Genomic DNA, 24,803 nt, shown 5'->3' with positions numbered 1-24,803 from the left:
GACCAGAAGTCCCAGTCAATGATCATGTCACTTACAGGGTGGGACAACTGTCCCTTTTTGGGTGATGAGTAAAGGTATCCCTTTCTACTACTCCAATCATACTGGTAAGGAAATTAGTGATTGAAGAAACAGTTTTAGCAATCTGAACTTTCTGCCCCATAGGGTTAATTGATCTCCTCATACACATTTCATCCGCTATTCATGATCCCTCCAACAGCGACCACAGAGGTGCAGAATTCCTGAAGCACTGCAAAGAGCGGTGGCCCAGTCCAGCATCCCCCATGCTCAGGTGGGTCTGCTCTTGTCCCGGTCTTTACCTAGGCCATGCCTGGGCATATCCCGTATGCGTCCTGCATGTGGTCATCTGCTGCATACTTAGTCCCACTCCTCCCATGGACCTGCCTTCTCTCTGGGGCACGGGTTATGAATGATGAAGTGAGTCCTAGTGTAACTCCACTCACGATTTGTATGACTGTTCCTCCATCCGGGGGTTATGGGTGGAGGTGATGGCCATGCAAAGCCAGACATTGCCACTTCCCTCTCTGTTTTCTCTCCAGGCAATGCTACTGCATGACTTTGCTTGCACCCCAATGACATACCATGAGCACTGGTTCTGAACCAAGACTCTGACTATGGTGAAGCTGTGTTTCCTGCACATTGGTGCTCCCCAAATGCCTCTTCTCATGCAGAATGGCTCAATGCAATGTTTTGGAAAGCGTCCTCTGAGAAGATAATTTAACATCTTACTGACAAGCTTAATGTATATCAACAGTTTTGTGCCCCATTCATTCAGGTCGATGCTTGATGAAGCCGTGCCATGCCCGGCCCGCTCTGTACCTGGAATCATGCACACTCCACCTATGGGCGTATCTTCTCTCTACAGTCACCTTCCTCTCTCCCCCATCCTCAGCCTCCCTCTCTACCCTCCTTTAACCCCACTTCCCCTACTTTCTTCCTTCCCATACCCCCTTCTCTCTTTTTTGTCTCCACCTGCGGTTTGGTGGTGGCCCCTTATCTATCTTTCACTGCATATGCACTGCTGAGGTCCTACCTTACCCCCTTTCTTCCATGGCCTTGGCCATCACCTTCCCTCTCCCTTCAGTTCTATTTTGTGTCCCAGAATAGTTAACACAGCAGGGGTCTCCCATCGCCCCCCCTCCCTTCCTATCCTCGGTCTTGTTTCTATTGTAGTTCATCTTCTCTCATGCCATTGCTCAGTAGAGCCTGTATTCTCTATCTTATTATTTCTATGGTTCTCAATATGAAAATGAAAATTACGATTACAAAAAAAGGAACCTATTGTCCCAGAAGAATAAGCACGAGGCTGAGTAATGAATGAATTCTTTTTTTTGTGTGGTTACCTAAAACCATTACAAATTATAACGTAAAAAACTTTTGAAGATTGAAAAATAAAATATATGTGCAGGACATTCTTAACATCAGTTTTTCTTTTGTTTGTGTTTTTTGTGTGCTTATTTTATATAAAATCTGCAACATAGGGATGGGATTTTAAGGCTAAAAGAGCCCTGGTGTGAGTCAGGTGTTCAGTGATGGCTAGACCTCCGGGACGGTGACCCTGACATGTTAGGGGCTGACAGGCAGTTTGCCGCACTCAGCCTGTGGAGACTTGTCCTTCAATGTTGTGCAGGTATAGTAAACACATTTCCCAAAGTTAGCCATGTGCTTCACAATATATAGAGTGTAAAGCTGTTGGAAAGCCTCCTTTGCTGTGCAGGTGCCCGTTTGGAGAAGAATGGGTCTGAGATAGATTCTATGAACTAGCCGCAGGGCAGCAAAGTAAGATGTGTGCCAGGGACTTTCTTTTGTAGTTGCAGAGGCGACACTCCGTAATGCCCAGCCGTGCATTCCCTGTTGGATATAACACTTTTAGGGGAAGTGGATGTAGTCTGGCTGTGAGGATCCGATGTAGAGCTTGTCTCCCTACGGGCTGCATGAGGTGGAGATTGTGGCTAAGTAGTATGTGAGGGAGACATTGAGTTTCATTAAAATCTCTGGCTGCCAAGGATTCCATGTCTACACTGCGAGAACGTGAGCGTAGTTGCTTTTTTATTGTTGTTTTGATGATAGCATAGTTAAATATGCTAGGGTCCCATTTCTCTGTCGCAAGTTGCAGAAGATCTTTGGTTGTAGCAAGGCAGGCAGACCAAGGGTTACTTGGTTGTAGGAAAATGAATTTTATGATGGCCTTCATGGTGTTCTCCGGAGCCACAGTTGTTAGATAAAAGTATTTCGTCAGCGCAGCCAGCTCTTCTAATTTGTTTGGTTAAGATCGAATTTCAGGCAAATTAAGATGTTCGTAGTACAGGCTGGTAAACGAAATATCTTTTTAAATGCTGTGCAATGTATTTTTTCCAAGTCCTGCGTGAACCTCCCTGGAAATGCCTGCTGCGTCTAGTTAAGGGACGGTAGTAAGTTAGCCCTCAGTACTCTTTGAATGGCCATAGTTGTTGGACTATCTAAGATGACGTATAATTTGCAGAGGGCATATGTGACCATATTTCCTTATTAAGCAGATTGTGGAGGTGGGACTGTGGCAGGCCCGTTTCTCTGAACTAGGCCCCAAGGTGGTTATAGGTTTGTACACAGTCCAAAATAAGGGGACCCGACCTCCACTTTGCCTGTTTTTTCTTTGGGTAGTGGTCAAAAATACCTATTCTGGACTTGCTTATGTTAGTGATCAGCTTGTTTTCGGCGTTATATTCAAAGAGGAGTGTAAGTGTTTTTTGAGGACCTATTTTGGTTTGGTTCAAAAGAACAAGGTTGTCAGCATATTGTATCAGCTGGATCTTTGTGTGGCCGATCTTAGGGGTAGCTAAAGTAAAAAATGTAAATGTAAATCCAGTATTTATAAAGCGCACAGCTACCCGTAGGCATCCCGGCGCTGGGGGCCTTCTGGAAGATTAAGCAAGCTATTGCCCAGAGTCACATGGTGCTGGACTGACCTGCCGCTGGTGCCAGGGATCGAACTGTGATCCACAGCGTCCAACGCCAGTCGCCCTGGCCGCTGTGCCACACCTCTTCCCTTAGCTCTGTACAATGCTTTGCCCATATCTGCGGTGTACACATGAAAAAGCATTAGTGCCAGGATACATCCCTGCTTTAGCCCCCGATCTGCAGCAATTTTCTCCATGCAGACTCCCTGGAAAGTTTGACCCTTACCCAGGGTTGAGAATACAGCGATCTAATTGCTAGTAATAATGATGTGCTGATGTTCCAGCGTGCCAACTTCTGCCAGAGGATGTTGTGGTCAACCCCATCGAAGGCTGCTGAGTAGTCAATGAAGCAGGCAAAGAGTGGAGGGGAGCAGTGGGGCACCACTTGTTGGGCTAAGTATTACAGGGCACTATCTCTGGTAGAACACCCTGGTCTGAACCCAGTCTGGTAAAAGGGCAAAAGACCTTCGGTACAAGCCCAGTCAAATAATTCATGCAATAGTGTACTTGCGTAGGCCTTGCCCTCAATGTCCAACTGGGCAATCATCCAATAGTTCCTAGGGTCGGTGTTTGCCCTCTTTTGTATATTGGTTTCAGCAGTGAGCCCTTCCAAGCAGTGATGTCCTCCCGAAGCCTACATTATCTGTATAGCTGTGCAAGGTTATAGGACCAAAAGTCCATGTCCTCCCTGAAGAGGGAGCTGGCAGTCCATTGGGACAGGGTGCTCCATTATGCCGAATCATTTTTAGGGCGGCTTAGACTACTACCTTGCCTTGAACAGTTAGATCAACCGGGGATCTGGTGGGCTCTGCTGTGATGTTATCCATTCCCCCCATGGTACTGTGGAACTGTTTGGAGAAGGTACTTTCAAGTCGACAGTGTACAGAGATTTCACATGAGCTACCAAAGTGTCCGTATTAAGTGGGTTCTCTCTGCTGGAAGTCCCATGGATTAGATTATTTAGATATTACCAGAATTCTTGGGACTTGCACTGAGCCAAAAGCGCAAAGATTTTCAGCCATTTTGCCTCTGTGGATTCACGTTTTGCCTTCCAAACCTGTTGAGAGTGGGACGTGGCTGATAATTTTGGTTGCTTTTTTGGCAGACTCCGACCCAGTTTTTTTATACTCCCTTCATTTGGTGTTTATTTGTTTGGCACATTGCTTGTTCGCTGGAACTTGACCCACGCAATGTGTTAAATTAATTGTGATTCTGTAGGTGGTGCTTCCTCGGAACAACAAAGCTAGTTTGTATGCAAATTATTTGGGCTGGTCTGCCAGCCAGTTCATGTCGATTTCTATGAGTCACATTTGTTCGCTCCATGGAAGCACTGCATAAATTAGCCTATCTTTTCATAGCCTCTCACTTAATAAAATGTTTTCTATGGTAGTCTGTTGTAGTTAGGTGAATGGATTACCCCTGGCTTGGATGCTATGGCTTGGATGCTGTAGATAAAGAATGAGTTGTTGCTAAATGATATGTTCGAAAAAGGGCACTAAATCTCCCAGTACCCCTGGAAGGGTTGCCATCAGATGACTGCACCCCTATATTGTGCATATTGAAGTCCACAAAACTGATGGGTTCCATGGATGCAAATTGTGTGAGCAGGGTTTCAATCTGTGTTCTCAGCCGAGTGAGCTTATCCTTGGAGCTCTGCCCGTGGGGATTATAGTATACATTGATTACAAGTATTGGTAATTGGATGTCTACTGTGTTGATGCCTTTCAGAGTACCAGCTAGGAACATGTCAGAGGGGTTCTTTATCTCTGTGAATTGTAGTTACAGGGCATGCTTAATGTATATGGAGATACCCCCGGAGGGTCTCCCAAATACATTTCCTTGGTTTCAGGTTTGAAGTATTCTGCATTGCCTGCTAATGGGATGGATGTGATTGCCCATGTTTCTTGGACCCAGGTTAAATCGGCCTCTTCAAGGAATGTGATCAACGATGGGCTTTGCAGAACCTTGATCATCCCAGCAACATTCCAAGTCATGATGCTTAATGGTTGGGGGCGAGCTGATGTGCATCTATGCTGCACAGACCCATTGCTTGGAGAGGACCTGAATTTTGATGGCCAAGGTGCCTTACTTGATGGGGGCCTGAAGTTGGTCGGCCAAGTTGGAGGCGACCCAGCCCCAATAGGCCGAATTTGGGGAGGGTGGAGCGCTAAAGGGGGAGATGGCTTGGAGAATGGAAGTGACCTGTCTCCCCCCGCTCAATGTGTATGTTGGAGGGGTAGCAAAAACGTCCTCCTACAAGGAAAAGACGGACTCACGTCAGCACTCTGTGTGGGCGCATTGGCGCTTTAAATAGTCACAAACAAAAAAATAACAGTGTGTATGCATCTCACCATGTTATAGATAACAACTGAATTCAAGACATTCATTTAAACCCTTGGGGGGCACAGAATCAAGTAAATTAATCCAGAATAATTCTCGTTGGAGTAAGAGCTTTACCTTTTGTTTGTTCCCGCTAATCATGTCTTTTATCGACCCCACGATATTCTTAGACTTTACCTATTTCCTGATTACGCGAATTGGAAAGAAATAACCTTCTGAACGCTTAGAGCATTCGCGAACATTATAGTATTCGGATTGGGTCTTTATTATTTCAATTCTATTACACTTCTAACACAGCACCTAAATCCTTTTCAGTTACAAGTTTTTTAGTATGCAATGCCACGTTCAACATGTGCAGAAGTGAGAAACTTTCTACCATTACTCAATTTGTGTTAGTTTACGGATATATCAACCACAACACCGTAATTATTTTTTAAAAAAATGATTTTTGTCATCAAGTGTTTTTTCGTAGGAAATTTTCCCTGACGAAGGGTTTGACCTGAAATGCATCGGGGAGCTCAATGTTACTGGAAGTTACATATGTTACTTTAAAGTTTGTTTGCTCAACATGAGATGTAAAATGTGAAGGAGCAACAGTTTTTTGAAGAACTTTATTAAAATTGCTAACATGCTACATATTTCACACACCTCGTTTGATCACAAGGTGGTTCTCACTAGCACCTTACCTGTTAACATTGGATAACATTTGAACATTGAATCACCACGGAGTGCGGTCAGTCTTTATTGATTTGCCTTTATATGTTGGAGGAGTGCCAGAATATTTGTTCTATTAAGAGAATCAAGGTTCCCCTTTGAAATGTACAATGGGGTCATTCTCATTTTTGCTGAGTAACCTCCACCTGGGGCCAGCGTATTTGACCTGAAGATGCAGTCATTATGGAAGGGCCTTTGTGTTGTTGGAATTTTGTCCGCATGGTTCAGCATAGACTGAGAAACTTTCGGGAGGCCTTGGAAGGCGCATTCAGTCCTTCAGTGCAATCTTGTAGGTTCTGTTCTCATGGAGGTGGCTTGGGCCTGTTGAGGCTGTGGTGTTGGCTTTCCATTGACGTTACACAGGATGTTTAGTAGATTTTTCTGTGCCAGTATCACTGTGGGTACTGATGGGACTTGGAGCCTTGGTTGAGGGCCAGGTGGTAACGATAATCCCGATCAAAGGGCCTCCCCCTAAGTCAGCCCCACCACACTGGCTTCCCTATCGTTGTTTGCAGTTAGGCTGGTGGGCGCGGGTGGGCAGTGCTGAGACAGAGTTGGATCAAGACCTGCTGTTGCAATGTTCCCAGGCATGCTACACCCTGTCGGTCTGGAAGTGCCCCTGAGGCAGACTCCACCTTTGATGGCAGATTGATTGTATGCGTAGTCGATGAGGCTGGTACTGATGGATGTTTAACATGGGGATTCTTGCAGAATATGGGGAAAAGAAATTGATTGTTTTCCAGTTTGATTGTCAATGCCTGAATTGCTGATTCTTTTTTTTGTTACAAGGCTGTTCAATTTCACTGGGGGGTTCATAATAGTGGTCTCTTAGCTTGCTTTTTTTTGCTTTTCAAGATGTTTCTTCTCCCTCCGCGTTGTTGGCGTGGCAGACTGAGATACTTTCAGCGAGATTATGATGCCTATGTTGTTGGGGGCAAGGTCCGCTGTGTGGTTGCTCCCTCCCGTCATTCCCTCTGGTTAGGAGCGGGGTAACGGCTGGGTTTCTGTTTTTAGTGATTGGTGGGGTTGGATTGATTCTATGTCTGCATCCCTGGCCACTACAGTATGGTCCTTTATGCTCTTCTCCAGGCTCGCAGGGTCTGAGTGTGTTCTGATGCTGAGTTTTAATTCCTCCACCAGCGAGGAAAGTACCGTCAAGAGCGATGACAGTTTGTCAATTAGAATAGGGCACAGATATTCAGGAGAGGGAGTTAGCAAGGTTGGATTGCTAATGGTTGCAGCCAACTTATCGATTTTCTTGGCCATCTCGCCCATTTTTGTTGCCATGACTTGGAGGGTGTCCATTTGTAGTTCGAGCTTCTCCGATTGCCATGTTAGCAGTCTAATGGGAAGTGCTGACTGACCTTAGCAGGTTGTCCTGCGCGCATGAAAGTTCAAACGACAGGAGCGATGGAGATCTGTGTAGGAAGTCACTTGACTCAGGCTCAAAGGATGAGCCTATGGGAATACATGATCCATCCTTACTCTTATGAATTATTGCGCCTTGTAACAATGCAGCGGTGTCCATTTCTTTTTTTGGGGTATGGAAGTTGTCAGCCGAAACTATTGGACTTTTACATGAACTACCGGTGTCATCCAATGACCCCCCGGCTGTTGCAGCGACCAGGTCCCTTTCCAGATTTGAATCATAGTTTAATGTGTGAGCGTCAAGTAGAGCTGGGGAGGCTCCAAGTTATGGCAAGACTGGGACCTTCTCTTCCTCCTCATAGGTGATGTAGATATGATGGACCGGTGGGGTGACTCCATTCCCATTGATAGGGGGATCGGTCCTATTTCATCCTCGCCTGTCTGGATGATAGCCTTTGAGCGTGCCTCTTTTATGGCTGTGGAGGTTGTTGTGACTATGAAAGGTTTAGAGCCCTTGGGAGCCTCATCGTCCTTATGTATAAGTGTAGAGGTTCAGAACCCTTGGAAATCTTGTCGTCCACGTTTTCGGCATCCACGTTTGTCCACACTGGGCTGCTCTCTAAAGTGGGTTCTGTTTTGATGTTGGCAATCGGGCACTTTTAGACATTACGGTGCCTGTAGCCGACCTCAGGAAGAAGGAAGGAGGAGGGGTGACAGCGGGACTGTGAGTTGGGATGTTATGTGGAGGGATGCTCAAGGGGCTTAAAGGGACGGACCAGAAGCTGTTAGGCAGGAGGATCATTAGAACATTTCCAAGATAAGGCAGGTCGGTAGGAGGGTAGCAATGTAAGACAGATGTACTGAGCAGCCCCTTCTGACCCTGTGGCACATCCCTTGCCCATACCCTTGCTGCTCCACACCCTGCCCACTCAGCACCTCAAGGTAGGTGCTAACGCTCACTGACCACCAATAGGAGGAAGGGTTCCTGGTTCCTGATCAAAGTCCTGGTCAAAGACCAGGCCCCAGGAGCAAGGGGGAACCAGCCTGCAAGTGTTGCATTAGATTCCAGGGTCAACGAGGGCAACAGGTCGTATGTCCCCCAGTCCATCCCTGTGTCCTTTCTCGTAATTGCCTATTTTACGAGTGGCAGATGATGGTGGAAGGGGCCTGATAAAAGCCTTGTGGAAGGCGCAGAAACTAGGAGATGGCATTTCTGTGGTGGAAAGTTCTGGAATCTGCGTGGATCCACTAATTTCCACCCACCCCGCATTCCCCAAAGTCTTCCAAGAAAAATGGTACCTCACTTGTGTGGGTAGGCCTAGTGCCCGCGACAGGAAACAGCCCAAAACGCAACATGGACACACCACATTTTCACAGTGAAAACGGACCCCTTTTCTTGCAAAGTGCTTAGCTGTAGATTTTGAACCCTAGCTCTGCCGGCACCTAGGGAAACCTAGCAAACCTATACATTTTTTAAAGTTAGACACCCAGGGGAATTCAGGATAGGGGGAGTTGTCTGGCTCTCACCAGGTTCTGTTACCCAGAATACCTTTCAAACCTTACATTTTGTCAAAATAACACGTTTTCCTCAAATTTCTGTGGGGGAAAGTTATGGAATCTGCGTGAACCCACAAAATTCCACAGACCCCACATTTCCCAAAGCCTTCTGAGAAAAATGGTACCTCACTTGTGCGGGTCGGCCTAGTGCCCGCGTCAGGAAACAGCCCAAAACGCAACATGGACACACCTCATTTTCACAGTGAAAACTGACCCTTTTTTTGCAAAGTGCCTAGCTGTAGATTTTTAACCCTAGCTCTGCCGGCACCTAGGAAAACCTAGCAAACCAATACATATTTGAAAACTAGATAACCAGGGTAATTCATCATGGGGCGACTTGTCTGGCTCTCACCAGGTTCTGTTACCCAGAATACTTTGCAAACCTCAAAATGTGTCCAAAAAACACATTTTCCTCACATTTCTGTGGTAGAAAGCTCTGGAATCTGCGTGGATCCACAAAATTCCACCCACCTCGCATTCCCCAAAGACTTTTGAGAAAAATGGTACCTCACTTGTGTGGGTGGGCCTAGTGCCCGCGACAGGAAACGGCACAAAACGCAATATGGAGACACCACATTTTCACAGTGAAAACTGACCCTTTTTTTGCAAAGTGCCTAGCTTTAGATTTTGAACCCTAACTCTACCCTAACAAACCTAGCAAACCTGTATTTTCCAAATGACATTACATAGACATAACAGCCAACACGTGTTTCGTCCATCCGGACTTTTTCAAGGCTTATTGAAACAAGTGTTTCCTCATGTATTAGTTTGATATGAAGTATTGTCCCTCCTGTTCTTACTGGTGGATTCGTATTATTAGATACATCCGCAACCCATCTATAATGGATATCGTTCCTATGACCTGTGCAATTCTTCCATTCGTAGTTGATTGTTTAACGGACAGAATATCACCGTTTGCAGCAGGTAATGATACACCTGACAGCTGAGTCAATAACCGCATCCGCACTTCTTCACGTTCGTACCGATACCTGAATTTATATTCACTCTGACTCTGTGAATACATGTGTAACGGATACCTATGTCTGCCTCGACCGTTTTGTGATTAATGGTGTGACCTTGGTTGAATACCTTTTGGTTTTCTCGACGGGTCAATTGTTCCTCCTAAAAGCAGAGGGGGGTATCTGGTTTGAGAGCACTATAGGGTCCCTTTTCAAATAAATTGTCAAGATGTGGATGTGCATGTAATTTCTAGCTTACTGCTGCTTAGGTGCATGTGAGTAAAAAAACCTAGCAAACCTATATACTTTTTTTAAACTAGACACTCAGGGGAATCCAGGATGGCTCTCAGCAGGTTTGTTACCCAGAATCCCTTGCAAACCTCAAACTTTGTAAAAAAAAACAAACACATTTTCCTCATATTTCTGTGGTGGAAAGTTTTGGTATCTATGTAAATCCACAAATTTCCTACCACCCAGCGTTCCCCCAGGTCTCCAGATAAAAATGGTACCTCACTCATGCGGGTGCCCCAAGTACCCGTGATGGGCAAGGGCCCAAAGCGTATTGAGGAGACATCTAAATGGTCTATTACAAAACAACCTTGTTTTTTAAGGGGCGTCACCTGGGTTTTTGGTCCCAGGCTCGGCGGCCATCTTGGAAAATTTACCAAACCACACATTTCAGAAAACTAGACACCTGAGGGTGTCCAGCAAGGTATGGCTTGTTTGGGTCCCCCAAACTTTTCCTACCCAGAACCCCCTGCAGACCTCAAATTTAGCTGAAAGAATCACTTTTTTCTCAGATTTCGGTTTGGGAAAGTTCTGAAATCTGCATGGATCCACAAATTTCCTACCACCCAGCATTCCCTCAGGTCTCCCAATATAAATGGTACCTCACTGCCATGGGTGGGTCAAGTACCCGCGACAGGCAAGTGGCAAAAACCTAATGAGGCAACATCAAAATTACCTATCACAAAACAACCTGGTTTTGCAAGGGGGGTGCCATGTGTTTTTGGCCCCTGGCACAGTGGCCATCTAGGGAAACCTACCATACCCACACATTTCTGAAATCTAGACAACTGGAGGAGTCTAGCAAGGTATCACTTGCTTGGGTACCCCAACATTTCCCTACCCAGAATCCCCTGCAAACCTCACATTTTGTTGAAAAAAACAATTTTTTCTCACATTTCTGTGTGGGAAAGTTGTCGGATCACAGGGCTGACACAAGTTTCCTACCACCCAGGATTTCGTCAGGTCTCCCAATAAAAATTGTACCTCACTTGTGTGGGTAGGCATAGTGGTTGCAACAGGAAATGGCCCAAATCATACTGTGTAGACTTCAAAATTACCTATAACTAAACTACCTGGTTTTGGGGGAAACCTGATTTTTTGGCCCCAGGCTCACCGCCATCTAGGGAAACTACCAAACCCACTCATTTCTGAAAAATAGACACCCTGGGGAGTTCAATGAGGTATGGCTTGCATGGATTCCTCAACGTTTCCCTACCCAGATTCCCCTGCAAACCTCAAATTTAGCTGAAAAAATCCAATTTTTCACACCTTTCTGAGTGGGAAAGCTCTGGAATCTGTGTGGATCCACAAACTTCTTACCACCCAGCGTTCCCCCAGGTCTCCCGATAAAAATGGTACCTCACTCGCGTGGGTGGGTCAAGTACCCGTGACAGGCAAGGGCCCAAAACCTATTGAGGCAGCATCAAAATTAACTATCTCAAAACAACCTGGTTTTGCAAGGGGATCCCCTGGGTTTTTGGCCCCAGGTGTGGTACTTTAGAATTTGGGACCGCGTGGGAGGCAGGGCCCTACCCCTGTCTATCCCGGTATTAGCGAACCGCGAATGGTCAATGCGGTATGTACAAGTGCTTTGTATAACGTTTTAGCTATAAATGCACTGTGTATACGTTATTATACATTGACTTCGTGGGTTCCATCTTAGAGCGGTGGCCATCTTATGGTTGCCCTCACATGGGCTAAACATTACGAGCAAATACGGGCCTTTAGAACACATGTGCCTTCCTTTGACTTCTCTGTGACCTGGGCAGCTTGGCTCCGCTGCCCCCGGTCAGTTTGGTCTCACGAGCTCCCCGTCCTACGGCCACCTGTGATTAGCATCAGGGTTTGACACACCATAAAGCCTTTTCATCCCACAAAAGCCTCCGGCTAATCTCTTTCACACCTGACTCTTCCTGCTTTATGGCTTGTTTTCCATACAGGAGATGTTCGTGTTTATTGGGGCCTGTTGATATCTGATGTGGGATCTGAGCCTCGCTGGGTAAATAATTGTGGGCTGGCTTAGCTGGAATGTGGGATGGTCATCATGACTCTGCCTTTTCGTTTGTAATGAATACATGTATATGGCCATATCGTAAAACAAGGAATGTGTGCCTGAAGCATGATATTTTGTATTTAAGGAGAAGCCCGTTTCTGTAACTTTAGCAGTCTCCTGAGAACATACATTGTGTTGTACTTCTCGGATACCTGTAATTGGTCTGCAGCCAATAAATCGATCTTTGACTTCACCTAGAAGACTCTGTGTTTCTGTAGGTCTGAAACAGGAAGAACCCGAAGTCTTAGGGTGTGTTCCCCTGCACCGCTGGGCTTAAAATTCCCAGTACTTCACTAGCTCAGCCGCCAATTAGGGAAACTTACCAAACCCACACATTTCTGAAAACTAGACACCTGGGGGAGTCCAACAAAGTATGGCTCCCGTGGATCCCTCAAAGTTTCTCCTTCAAGTGCCAGTTCACGCAAACTGCCAGCCAAGGAACAGTCTATGCATACCGCCAGCCAAGCGCCAGTGCATGCACACTGCCAGCCAAGTGCCAGCCCACGCACACCGCCAGCCAAGGGCCAGTCCACGCACACCACCAGCTAAGCACCAGTCCATGCATACTGCCTGCCAAGCGCAAGTCCACACACACCGTATTAAAAAATGTTTAACACTAGGCCTACCCACACAAGTGAGGTACCATTTTTCTCAGAAGACTTAGGGGGATGCGGGGTGGGTGGAATTTAGAGGATTCACGCTGATCTCAGAACTTTCCAACACAGAAATGTGAGGAAAATGTGTTTTTTTTAACTAAGTTTGAGGTTTGCAAAGGATTCTGGGTAACAGAACCTGGTGAGAGACACACAAGTCCCCCCATCCTGGATTCCCCTTGGAGTCTAATTTTCAAAAATGGTTTCCCTATGTGCCGACTGCGCTAGGGCCCAAAATCCACAGATAGGCACATTGCTAAAAACAAGTCTGTGCCGAGTGGGCTTTATGCCGCCATGGGGGAGAATCGGAGCGGTTTACCCTGATATGCCCCTAAGGGGGGGGCAGAAAGACTGTGGCTATTTTATGAGGGGGTGGGGGCATTGGTATGCACATTCTAGGCAGCCCAAATGCATAAAAAAAGCCAGTAGAATCGCTGGCACCTATTGTGCTTTCTGGGGGCGACCCTCAAGCAGGGGTCCAATGGCGAGGGGGACCATTGGAAAGGGTAAATTCTCCCCTATCCAATGATATGTCTCCCATCTTTCTACATGCTCAGGGGGCTGAGATAGCCCTCTAAGCACATAGAATGTGAAACTGAAATGAGCCTAAAGGTGTGCGCGCTGATCGTCATTTCATAGAAACCAGGGGGGTCTCAGGAGCTGGGGAAGCTCTTCCCCATCTCCCGAGGCTTTGGGGGAGAAAAAGAAATTCCTCTGGTGCCTGCACCAGAGGGATTTCCGGTGCCATGTGCCAGGATGGCCGGAAGTCGTCCTGTGCACACAAGCACTGTGGCGCACGACGGCTCCCATCTACCATACACACAGAAAGGGTTAAATCAAGCAATAGCCAACCAATAAATATTTCTTACGTGGTGCCACAAACTAAGAGCCTCTAGGCCTGGTACCCTGGATAATCTTAACTGGCAAGAGATCAGAACTAGTACAAGTAACTCTTTGCAACTTTGGTTCCTGAACATATCTTTAGATATATTTACCAGGCAAGGAATCTGCGGAACCAGGAGCTGTCTCATGTAGTTTTAAAACACTGTTTCCATCAGCGCTCACAAGGTTAGCAAACTAGAGGACAAGAGCACGTTAGCACAGTGAAGGCATGCCTGGATGGTGCTAAACAGATACAATGCAAAGGTTCTTCAGGTATTTCTGAGAACAAGTTATTCATTCATTCTTAATCTTTATTTCGGTCGCCATGACCATAAAAGAATACATTATACAACATTTTAAAAGAACGAAGGATACAGTGATAGTTTCCAGGTGGTTGACCAGAGTATAAAACAATCATTTGGTTAATAAAAGCTTAATACATTTAGTACGACTGTGCCACACTGCCGTTAAAAATTTTGAAACTGCAAACACAGTTGGGGCAGAGAGATCTCTTTTTAAAATCCTGTATGCCGGAAGGTAGGTCCTGAAGCCCAGGTTTTTAAGGAGTGGGACCAGCCAGTACTGTCTTGCTCTTCTATATGCTGGGCAAAAAAATATTATGTGCAAGTCACACTCCCTCGGATGCGCACAAGCTGGGCATTGTGATTGTTAGAAATGGCAATTTCTGGTTGGCTAAGGCTTGCGCCAAAGTCAGGCAGAAACCACCACTCTAGTCAGGGCAAGGAAGTTACACGCCAAAGATAACCCCTGCTCACCCCCTTGGTAGCTTGGCACGAGCAGTCAGGCTTATCTCTGAGGCGATGTGTAAAGCGTTTGCGCGCGCACCCAGCAACAACACCCGAGGCCCACCACAAAGGAAACTCCACACAAGGTATTCTATAAAAATAGCCTTTGTATTATACACAACACATTAGATAAAAACACACACTCTACAATGTGCCAACAGGCACGGGCAGAATTTACAAGGGATTATATATACAGGGGACAGGGCCACATGGACCACTGTCAGGAATTAGCACTCTTAGAACATAACGCAAATTACCAAGTGTACATGTAGAACATAACCAGTATCCACTGGCGCAATAATGACCTCAGCGTCATCACACTAGCCTCAGGTATAAAACCTATCCTGCATCTATCACAGGGGCATAAATCCCATTATGCAATTCTCGCAAGTCTAACGCCTTAGACTTAGCCACCTAAGTATACCTACACTAGGGGCGTACATAACACAGGGAAGTACATTCTCCCTACCATCAACCTAAACAAGGTAAAACGACCTCCTAGGCAGAACTAACCACATTTAGAGGTATCAGACACAGGGTGCGCAAAACATGCTATACACAATACATTTCCTAGCACCCAAAAGCACATTAGCATGAATCGCAATAACACCTCAATCACATTAGAGTCCAGGACGCACCAGAACCTAAACGTAGCAGCTGCCCACTACTTGCTGGGCAGCTGGGGACAAAGCAGGGCCTAAACGCTGCAGCTGGCACTAAGTGCTGCGCAGCTGTGGTAGGCAAATAAGGCATGGGCTCTCACTAGCCCTTGGAACAATATCCACAACGTTGGAGCCACCTAGGCTCGACACACACCATGTCCCCAAGTTGGAGCCTCTCTGGGCTCTAGAATAATCATGTTCCCACACGAGGAACTGGCACCCAGCGTTGGAGCCACGTAGGCTCTGTAAAACGACATGACACCATAGCGTTGGAACGCAGGAGCGCTCTAGAACAAATATGTCCCCCACGAACGTTGGAGCCTCAACCGGCTCTTAACCAGGCAGGGATAGGTGGGGGCCCCCTCTCTGGGGCCCTCGCAGCTCAAATCACCCCCCGTCGTTGGAGCGACCTCTGCGCTCAACGATCTGCCCCTGCATAGGCTGGAGCCTCGTGGGCTCTCAGATAAGAATGTCCCCAAGAACGTTGGAGCCTCGCAGGCTCGGGAACCAACTGTGCCCCGCATTGGAGCGCTCTGGCGAAAATAGCACTGGCACTACGTGTGCTATGAGAGTCCCACTCCGGGACTCCGGGATTCCTGGACCAGCAACGTTGGAGCAGCCCCCTATCAGGCGGGGGCTGCTCAGCACATGGGAAGTGACTCCGTGCCTCAACCGGCACGCCCAACACCAACGGAGCCCGCCCCCCAGCCCTGCTTCACTCACCGGGCTTCGGGCAGGACTCTCCATCGCTCGCGGTGGGGGCAGGCACCGGCAATGTGCCTCGAGCCCCCTCCGCCTCTCCTTCCTACTCGTGGGCGCCGGCGGGGCTCTCCCCAGTCATGGGAGCCCCATACGAGTCAGCGCCAGGCTTCTCTTCGGGCCGGGACTTCTAAGTGGAGCCTCGCAAGCTCCAGGCGGCCGCCTCCCATCAAAATGGCGGCACTTCCGCTTCCGTCCCGCGGCCCCGCCCACAACCAGGCGGGCCGCGGACTCGGCGGCGGTTTTTAAATGCAGCTCGGGCCGCGGCGGTGATTCCTTTGGCGGGCAAAGTGCGGGGTGGGCACCCGTCATTTTAAATAAGTAAATAAGCGGGGTAGGCACCCGTATTACTCTTTCTCCTAGCACAAAGACGCAGGGTGGGCACCTGCGCACCCAAGGCAAACAGATAAGCGGGGTGGGCACCCGCAAGGCACATATCGAGGGGGAATCCCTACGCTGGGGATTCCCTCTCTCGCTCGCAGCAGCGCCGTGCTGTGAGGCCCACGCGCTCCCAGGGCGCTTGGCAGGCTAACAAGCCTTGGTAAAGCAAAAGGAGAAAACGGTCCCAGATGTCCTGGCATACAGAAACGGAGCAGAAAAGCTCCCAGCAAAGAGGCCTTTAGAAAGTAAGGGGCAAGGGCAAAAAGAATGGTCCCAGAAGTCCTCCAGCGTCCAGGGCATCCAGGGGCTGGGCAGGGCCCAGGGAGGCAAGCCTTCCCCTGGGCCCCAGCAGCAGCACGCCCCTGGTAGATTCGAGTTAGAACAAGAACATTTTGTAAGGGGACACAGCCCCTTTTTATACACCAAATCCCTTTGTTCTGGGTTCAGGGTGAGGGGGAAAACCAGTCGCAGCTGGTTGGGGAGCACCCTTGATGTGCTCAGCCCCTCACTCTATTCACTGGAAGGGCTAGGGTCGTCAGTCGCACCACAGGGGGCGGGGCCAGCATTGTGTTTGGAAATCCCTGTCCTATTCAGGACCCAGGTGGACTCCTCCCACCCATCTAGCTGCTGATCTCCCCACTCACCACTGGGTGACTCATCCTGACACTGGGGAATCCCTAGCCCGTCACATGACATGACCAGCCAATCATGCGACAGACACACTGCACACAGAAGTGCCCACTTCTAGAAGTGGCACTTCCACACTAGGTACATACACGCCGCACACATCATCGCGCAGCATTCACTCACACGAGTCCGCACATACCAAACACGGGCCTGCACACCCCACGCATCAGGAACTACTGGGACACATACATTCCCCCATGCATTCCTATGGGAGGGCAGGCCAACCTCAACACACGCACGCACTTTACCCTGGGACACAGCGGTAAAGTGCGCAGAAACCCCAAAATCACTACACCATGTCATCAATAAAAGCAAAAAAAGTTCAGGGGTGAACCTGCCAGAAGGGCCAAGTCCAACACAACCCCTTTCCAGCCAAAACGCAGGGCAGACCAATCACCACCGTGATGGTCTTCCCTGCTTGGGGCGATAGAACACGGACGCAGGCCCGCACTGCAGGGACACTCTCCTGTTCTACGCCATTCTCAATCAACATGGTTCCATCTGAAAAAAACCAACCAAAAAGAACTCAGGCCCAACTAGGCTACCCCACTGGTACTACCTAGTTGTCCACGGCCAGGACCAGGCCCTAGGCCACCCAGATACCACTGGTCCTTGCCAAACCCAGAGTGGGGGGTAGTAACCCCTGGCATACAAGCCATTCTCCACTCTCCCTCTCAGTGTAGTTCCCAACTACCACTGATCCTTCAACCTAGGGTCCGCACCCTCAGGCTGACCAGAGGTCACGGGCAAGAATGCCCCACCCTACCTCTACTTCTGGGGTTCCGCACCCTCCCAGGGAAGCACCCACCAGAACACAACTCTCCCACCAGTTCAGGACCTCTCTCCACCAACTGGTCTACCACCTGGGATCCAAGGGGTCAGAGGCGAGGACTCCCTCCCTCTGCACCCCCTTCCACTGTAGAGCAGGGTCTCTTCACTTAAGATGAGCCCCACCTGCCCTCAGGACTACAGCCGCCCTTACGTCCAGATCCGGAAACACCGACTACTGGCTCCCCAACCGAGGGACGTACCCTTTGGTCAGATGCCTGGCGAACCAGGACTTAACGAGGGTGACCCATAACTAATGGGTCATGTGACAGTCTGCCTGGCGCTGATCTCACTACCTCCTGTCCATCTGACAGTGCGTGCAGACCCCCCAGGACAGAAGTGGCGACACCACGGTCACTCAGTGGCGACACAGCCCTCCCGGCTGGTCCCTGACCTACTGGTTCCCACTGGGGAATCCCTCCCCCTCTCACCCCTCCCTCTGGACTTCCGCACCCTCCCAACTGGAGCGGTACCGCCAGACACCAGGACTACTGGAGCTCTGATTACAGACGCTCCACGCCCTCTAGACACTGGGAGATCCTCCTCAAATGACCTATTGGTACAGCCTAGGCCCCCGACCTGATGTTCCCTAAAGAAACCATCCAGGCCCGGACACTGGGTTTCGGGCACCTGGAGACACGCAGTCCCACCCACTCCTTCTCCGCAGAGACAGGACGTGAGCCCCTACACCGAGACCTAGCTGGGCTACTCTGAACCTCTTCCACCACGCTGGGCTGGAAGACACCTCAGCCACTACTTTTGGAATCACTCCCCAATGCAAGCTCCCTATCCCAGAGAACTCACACCCAATCAACCAGCAAGCTCCTTATTTCAGAGAACTCACATCATTCATCCACATACACACACCCCCCAGACTAGTAAGACAGTTTCTACCGCCCCTGATTTCTCAACCTGACCACCACGTGACACAGGTACTATTACTCTGGGAACTGGGAATGGGACATTCACATCCATCCAGCGCATTACACATTCATCCCCAAACCCCTCCCAAGACTGGTAAGACAGTTTCTACCGCCCCTGATTTCTCAACCTGACCACCACGTGACACAGGTACCACTACCCCGGGAACTGGGAATGGGAATACATGCACTGGACACACATCTGCTGCCACCACTGGATCCCACCCTCTGGTGAATCCAGAAAACACAACGCACTAAGGGGGATGATCTACCCTCCCGAGCTAGGGACACCTAACTCACAGTGCACAAGAAACACATTTCCACAGAAATGACATTTAAAAACAAACTTAGAACAATAATCCCTATACCATGTGATTTATCTAAATGCAGAGTTTTGTAGTGCGGCCAGTTGCTGCTGCGGTACAGCGCAAACGCAAGTCCAAATCCCCCCGCTGATCACCAATGTTAGAAATGGTGGTTTCTGCCTGGCTTTGGCGCAAGCCTTAGCCAACCAGAAATCGCCATTTCTAACAGTGATGAAGTCTCAGAGTTTGTCCAGCAAGCAGTGTGTGCTTTGAGAGGAAGGGTGCTGTATCTCCATTGCATGAAGAGCTTCCTGGTAAGCGGGGGGCCTATATTATCATACACCAGCTCTTGACAGTATAGGTCTTTGGACTCCAAGAATTTGCCCGTAAGGGAGCTCTCCTGTGTATTTTTAATTTGGAGACATAAATGGTGTTCATAATAGTCTTTGGCTAGAGATTTCCTTGAGACTCTGGGACATGTGATTTCCGGGTGAGACCATAAGTTCTGTCTTCCTAGTGCCTCACAGGTTTGTTTAATATGCCTAAGCCAGGGAAGTCGTGCAGGATTACAGAGCTTCAGGATTTCCTGAAGCTCAGATCTATAGTCGGATAATTCCGGTGTAGTCCATAGCCTTCGCCAATACAGTAAGGGTTTGAGGAACAGTTCTTCTGAAATTGGTCTGAGGCCTAGGTCAAGTCTCAAAGGTAGGAGGGGGGTGCTGGGGGGAAGAGCTGTTAGCTGTCTGAGGAAGTTATTCTCAGTCACCTGGATGGTCTGAGTGACAGTGTGTCCCCATATTTCAGCACCATAGGTCACTGCCCCTTTTGCCTGTGATTTGTATATTTGTAGGCGAGGGGAAAATGGTTGGTAAGTCAAACCTCGGGACATCCTTGCCAGTCCTCCTATCATTTGAGATAATTTCAGGTTCGCCCTAGTGCGATGCGTGTCCCAGGACAAAGATTGATTTAATGTTATCCCCAGGTACTCGAATGTGAAGACCCTCTCTAGCCTGAACAAGTTATTCAAATATGTTAAATTGAAGTTCATGCACCATCAATTTGTGTTTTTTCCAACCTTGGACATTTTTCCCAAGTGGTTCAGTTTGCCCGTAGACTCCACCTGCAGGCTCTCCAATACCCGAAAGAACCCTTATGCATGTAGATTTTTTTGTGCACAGCACTTTACAGAGAGTGCAGAGAGCTCTTGCACAGAACTTTTTATATTGTTAGTGTGCAGACTTGCAGACAGGCCATTCTGGTGTCTCTGAATCCCTTCAACATCCACTTAAACATGAGGCTGGTAAAGCTTTTATCCAAGTTCAGTGAAAAGCTCACATATAATGATCAATTGCATTAAATCATTTCAATGGTCAGAATATATTTATACTTTAATTTGAATGGTATTTATTTATATCGCACTTCATAATATGCACTACACGGCGAACTGTGATCTACCAAACATATTGTTGAAAACTTATCTGAGCTTAACAATATCTGATTAATTATAAACAAGCTCTAAAAGGAATTGCTACTAAAAAAAGTTATTATTTTTTTTGCTATTCATGAACTTCGATTGATTAGGAAGTTTAGGACTGCGGAAAATCTGCAGTCAGGGAGGAGGGGGGACATAAAGGATAGGACAGGCCTATATTTTTACGTGCAGAGTTCTCCATCCTGACTGCAGAATCTCCACATTTGTAAACTTACTGTTTAATTGAAGTGTGTGAATAGCAAGAAGATGGTAACCTTACACAAAAGTACACCGAAGTGTAAATGTATCTTTGTGAATCAGACCCCAGCTACCTCTAATATTAAACTGACTTGAGAAATTGTTTAAGGTGTCTGGGTTCAAAATTAATTACCAAACATCTCACAGCATAGGAAGACCTGGCCCTTCTCTTACTACTCACATCCACTTTTAAAAACTTCGCCCCCTACTTGGGGGTCATTATCCCAGAACAAAGTTGAATTCTAATACAAGAACAATGGGGGATATTAACAACGAATCGCGGCAAACATCGCAAATCCCGCTTAGCGCGATTTGGAATATCGCTTCCTATCGCTGGTTTGCATCGCCGTGTTAGCGGCAAATTTACAATGCCTTGCTCACAGCCGATGTACAAACCTGCGATAGACGGCGATATTCATCATTAGCGTGTTAAATCAAGCGATGATTTCACACGCTAATGAAAAGCTTGATAATAGGGGAGTGTGGACGCAACCAAAGAATCCACCTCCCATTCAAAACATGCCTAAGTCAACTTTTGACCAGGCGGCAGGCTCCGGCGTAAACCGCTGTTAGCGCGGGTTTCATCATCGCTTCGTGGTTCCGGGGCCACGTTGTAAATAACGTGATGTCCTGTTTGCGACCTTTTGTCGTGGTGTTACGGGAAGGTACGCCTACTGTGCATCTCATTAGCGATGTATATCGCTAAGATGCGTGGCGTTACTAAAACGGCAGCTAACATGCGCTAATGTATGTTAGCGCCGCCTTGTTAATAGGGCGATGGAATTATCACCGCTTTAGCGGCAAAAAGTGCTGCTAAAGCGGCGATAATGCCCTTGTAAATATGCCCCAATGTTCCCCAGTAACTGGACATTCTCTTCAAGGCCCTGGCATCCCCACCAGCACTCTGCCCCTTGCATCTAAATTCTTCTACTCCTGCCCGGGATAGCAAGATACTACACAGCGGACGTCACCACTGTATACTTACAATTACGTCAGACTTTTCATAGGAAGTGAGTTTTTTTGCTAATAACTTTGATGTCACTTTGCAAATATTCATGAAGCTTTCCTGAACAAAGATCCCCCTCACCCCAGCTCCTTCCTCTGAAGGTTTCGGGGTGATCCATCACGCAGGGACCGAGTAAAAGGGGGTCCCAAAATGCAATTTTCTCATGCACTTTCCTTAGGAAATGTTATACAGTGCCAAAGCCAAAAAGGCTAATCAGAAATAAAGCGTGCTTTTTGTGATTTGGTGTAAATCAGTTCAATAACATTGGAACAATCAAGGTTAAAAATGAATACATTTATTGAAAGCTGGGCTCAAGTAAAAAAAAATCAACCCTCTTTATTGACTGAGGGGCTTTTTGGAGTGAACTCTCTGATTGTGCTTTACAAATACATATTATCAAATGTTACATATTAATTTAATGCACCTAGACAACATTCTGGGCACCCTAGAAAATCATGTACACCATGTGACAGCTGTGTTACCCCCTAAACCAACAGTCTTTATTCTGTATATTAAATTGTGATGTGCATGTGATATAACTTGCTTGGTTCCAGTCCAGGGAGGACCTGGCTTGACAGTTCGGGCTGGACTGTTCCCATGAGGCACAGGGTCAAGACTGATTTGCATATGGCTGGGTTCAAACTGGAATGGCATGGTGAGCAAAAAAACGATGGATTTAGGCCCAGATCTCTGTACTGAATGTATGACATTGTTCTGCATTCTGTCCATCAACTGCTGCCTTTGCGTTCATGTGAAATAAAGCAAAATTCCTGTATTTTATGACCACAATAATATTACCCCCTCTGAAACAATCACAAAGGCCTTTAACAAACAGCATCAGTGCTTGTTGGGTTCATGATGCTTGCATGGATCAGGCTTTTCACTGAAGCTTGAATCTTGCCTTGTAACCCTCTTGTCTGCAGAGGGCCTTAGCGGAGAGGTGCTCTCAGAAGGTATTAGAGTATTGTTTATACCAACAAGAATACCTTCGCATAATGTGTGTTACAAAGAGGCAGTGTAGGTGTGTGTGCTGACGGTGGCACACCTCAGACAGTGATGGGCCTGTAAATGGTTCTTGGCTTCTCTGGGACCACACCTCACAGACCCTCCCTCACACCAGCCATCTGGGCTCTCATATGCTTATCTGTGCAGGTCCCATTGAATCTACCCAGTCTCTGATCTCTAGGAAACTCTAGGCAGCACTGGGCGTCCTCAGCTTTGTGTTCTAGTTTCATAATTCCCACAGCTATGAAGAAAGAGATACTCTGTGCAGAAGTAATCCGTCCTTTAGCAGGAATGCACAAGTTCTATATCTCTTTCTTCCTTTATTCCCATAAAATCTATTCCCTTTTCCTACATTCTTCTTCTAACGCTAGAATCTGCTCTCTCTCTCCCACTCTCTCCGTCTCTGTCCCTTTCTTTCTCTCTCTCACTCTGCCCTCTGTCTCTCTCGCTCACTCTGTCCTCCCCTCTCTCTCTCTCCCCCCTCTCTCTCCTCCTCTCTCTCACTTTCCCAGAAATGGCTATCACAGCAGGGAAAGATCAAATATCATACAGAATAATATTAAAATACAGAAGTAGAAAAGAAACACACTCACCGATAGCAAAACAGGCACAGACCACTTGAAGGTGGAACAAGACCTTCAGCAACATTTTCAAGATTCTGAAAATAGGAAAAGACAATTTAAAATCAGTGTCACTTAGGTTCAAAGGTTATTTTACCTTACTCAGAGCACTTGAATATATCTTTAGTTGTTACACTAGTATTTCCCTCGTAGATTCTCTGTGGGTTCATTAGTTCATTAAAGATCGCTCTTTCTGTTCCTGCTCACCCTGGATCTCTTACCTTGTCTTGGATCCCACTCTGTACCTAATTCTCTTCAGTACAGAATATACAGAGCAGGTGACAATCTAGAACCTGCATGAGGGTGAATGAAGCCCACTAGGGTACCCTGGCCATGTCAGGGCCTCTACCTCCTCAATCTGTAACCAGCATGAGGGTGACTGCGGCCCACTGGGGTACCCTGGCCATGTCAGGGCCTCTACCTCCTCAATCTAGGACCAGCGTGAGGGTGAATGAGGCCCACTTGGGTACCCTGGCCATGTCAGGGCCTCTACCTCCTCAATCTAGGACCAGCGTGAGGGTGAATGAGGCCCACTTGGGTACCCTGGCCATGTCAGGGCCTCTACCTCCTCAATCTAGGACCAGCATGAGGGTGAATGAGGCCCAGTAGGGTACCCTGGCCCTGTCAGGGCCTCTACCTCCTCAATATAGGACCGGCATGAGGGTGAATGAGGCCTACTGGGGTACCCTGGCCATGTCAGGGCCTCTACCACCTCAATCTAGGACCGGCATGAGGGTGAATGAGGCCCACTGGGGTACCCTGGCCACGTCAGGGCCTCTACCTCCTCAATCTAGGACCAGCATGATGGTGAATGATACTCACTGGGGTACCCTGGCCCTGTTAGGGCCTCTGTCTCCTCAATCTAGGACCAGCATGAGGGTAAGTGAGGCCCACTAGGGTACCCTGGCCCTGTCAGGGCCTCTACCTCCTCAATCTAGGACCATCATGAGGGTGAATGAGGCCCACTGGGGTACCCTGGCCCTGTCAGGGCCTCTACCTCCTCAATCTAGGACCAGCGTGAGGGTGAATGAGGCCCACTTGGGTACCCTGGCCATGTCAGGGCCTCTACCTCCTCAATCTAGGACCATCATGAGGGTGAATAAGGCCCACTGGGGTACCCTGGCCATGTTAGGGCCTCTACCTCCTCAATCTAGGACCAGCATGAGGGTGAATGAGGCCCACTAGGGTACCCTGGCCCTGTCAGGGCCTCTACCTCCTCAATCTAGGACCAGCATGAGGGTGAATGAGCCCACTGGGGTACCCTGGCCATGTTAGGGCCTCTACCTCCTCAATCTAGGACCAGCATGAGGGTGAATGAGGCCCACTA

The 24,803-nt window shown here is 48.0% G+C and overlaps 1 protein-coding gene across 2 annotated transcripts in view; it reads right to left on the bottom strand.

Annotated features, from left to right (window-relative positions):
* LOC146859555 (uncharacterized) overlaps nt 1–23,542 on the bottom strand; it is a 284,850-nt gene extending 261,308 nt beyond the window's left edge. Inside the window, exon 1 of one of the 2 annotated variants that reach the window (XM_085650255.1) lies at nt 23,450–23,542. In XM_085650255.1, the coding sequence (XP_085506381.1) occupies nt 23,450–23,504 (55 nt within the window). In that variant the 5' untranslated portion in view covers nt 23,505–23,542. The remainder of the gene's footprint in view (nt 1–23,449) is intronic. The other variant, XM_085650254.1, reaches the window with a different exon arrangement.
* Nucleotides 23,543–24,803: the final 1,261 nt, after the last annotated feature.

This window comes from Triturus cristatus, chromosome 3_2 (genome assembly GCF_964204655.1).
Source record: "Triturus cristatus chromosome 3_2, aTriCri1.1, whole genome shotgun sequence".
Lineage (NCBI taxonomy): Eukaryota > Metazoa > Chordata > Amphibia > Caudata > Salamandridae > Triturus > Triturus cristatus.
This window is presented reverse-complemented; position numbering and strand designations above follow the sequence as displayed.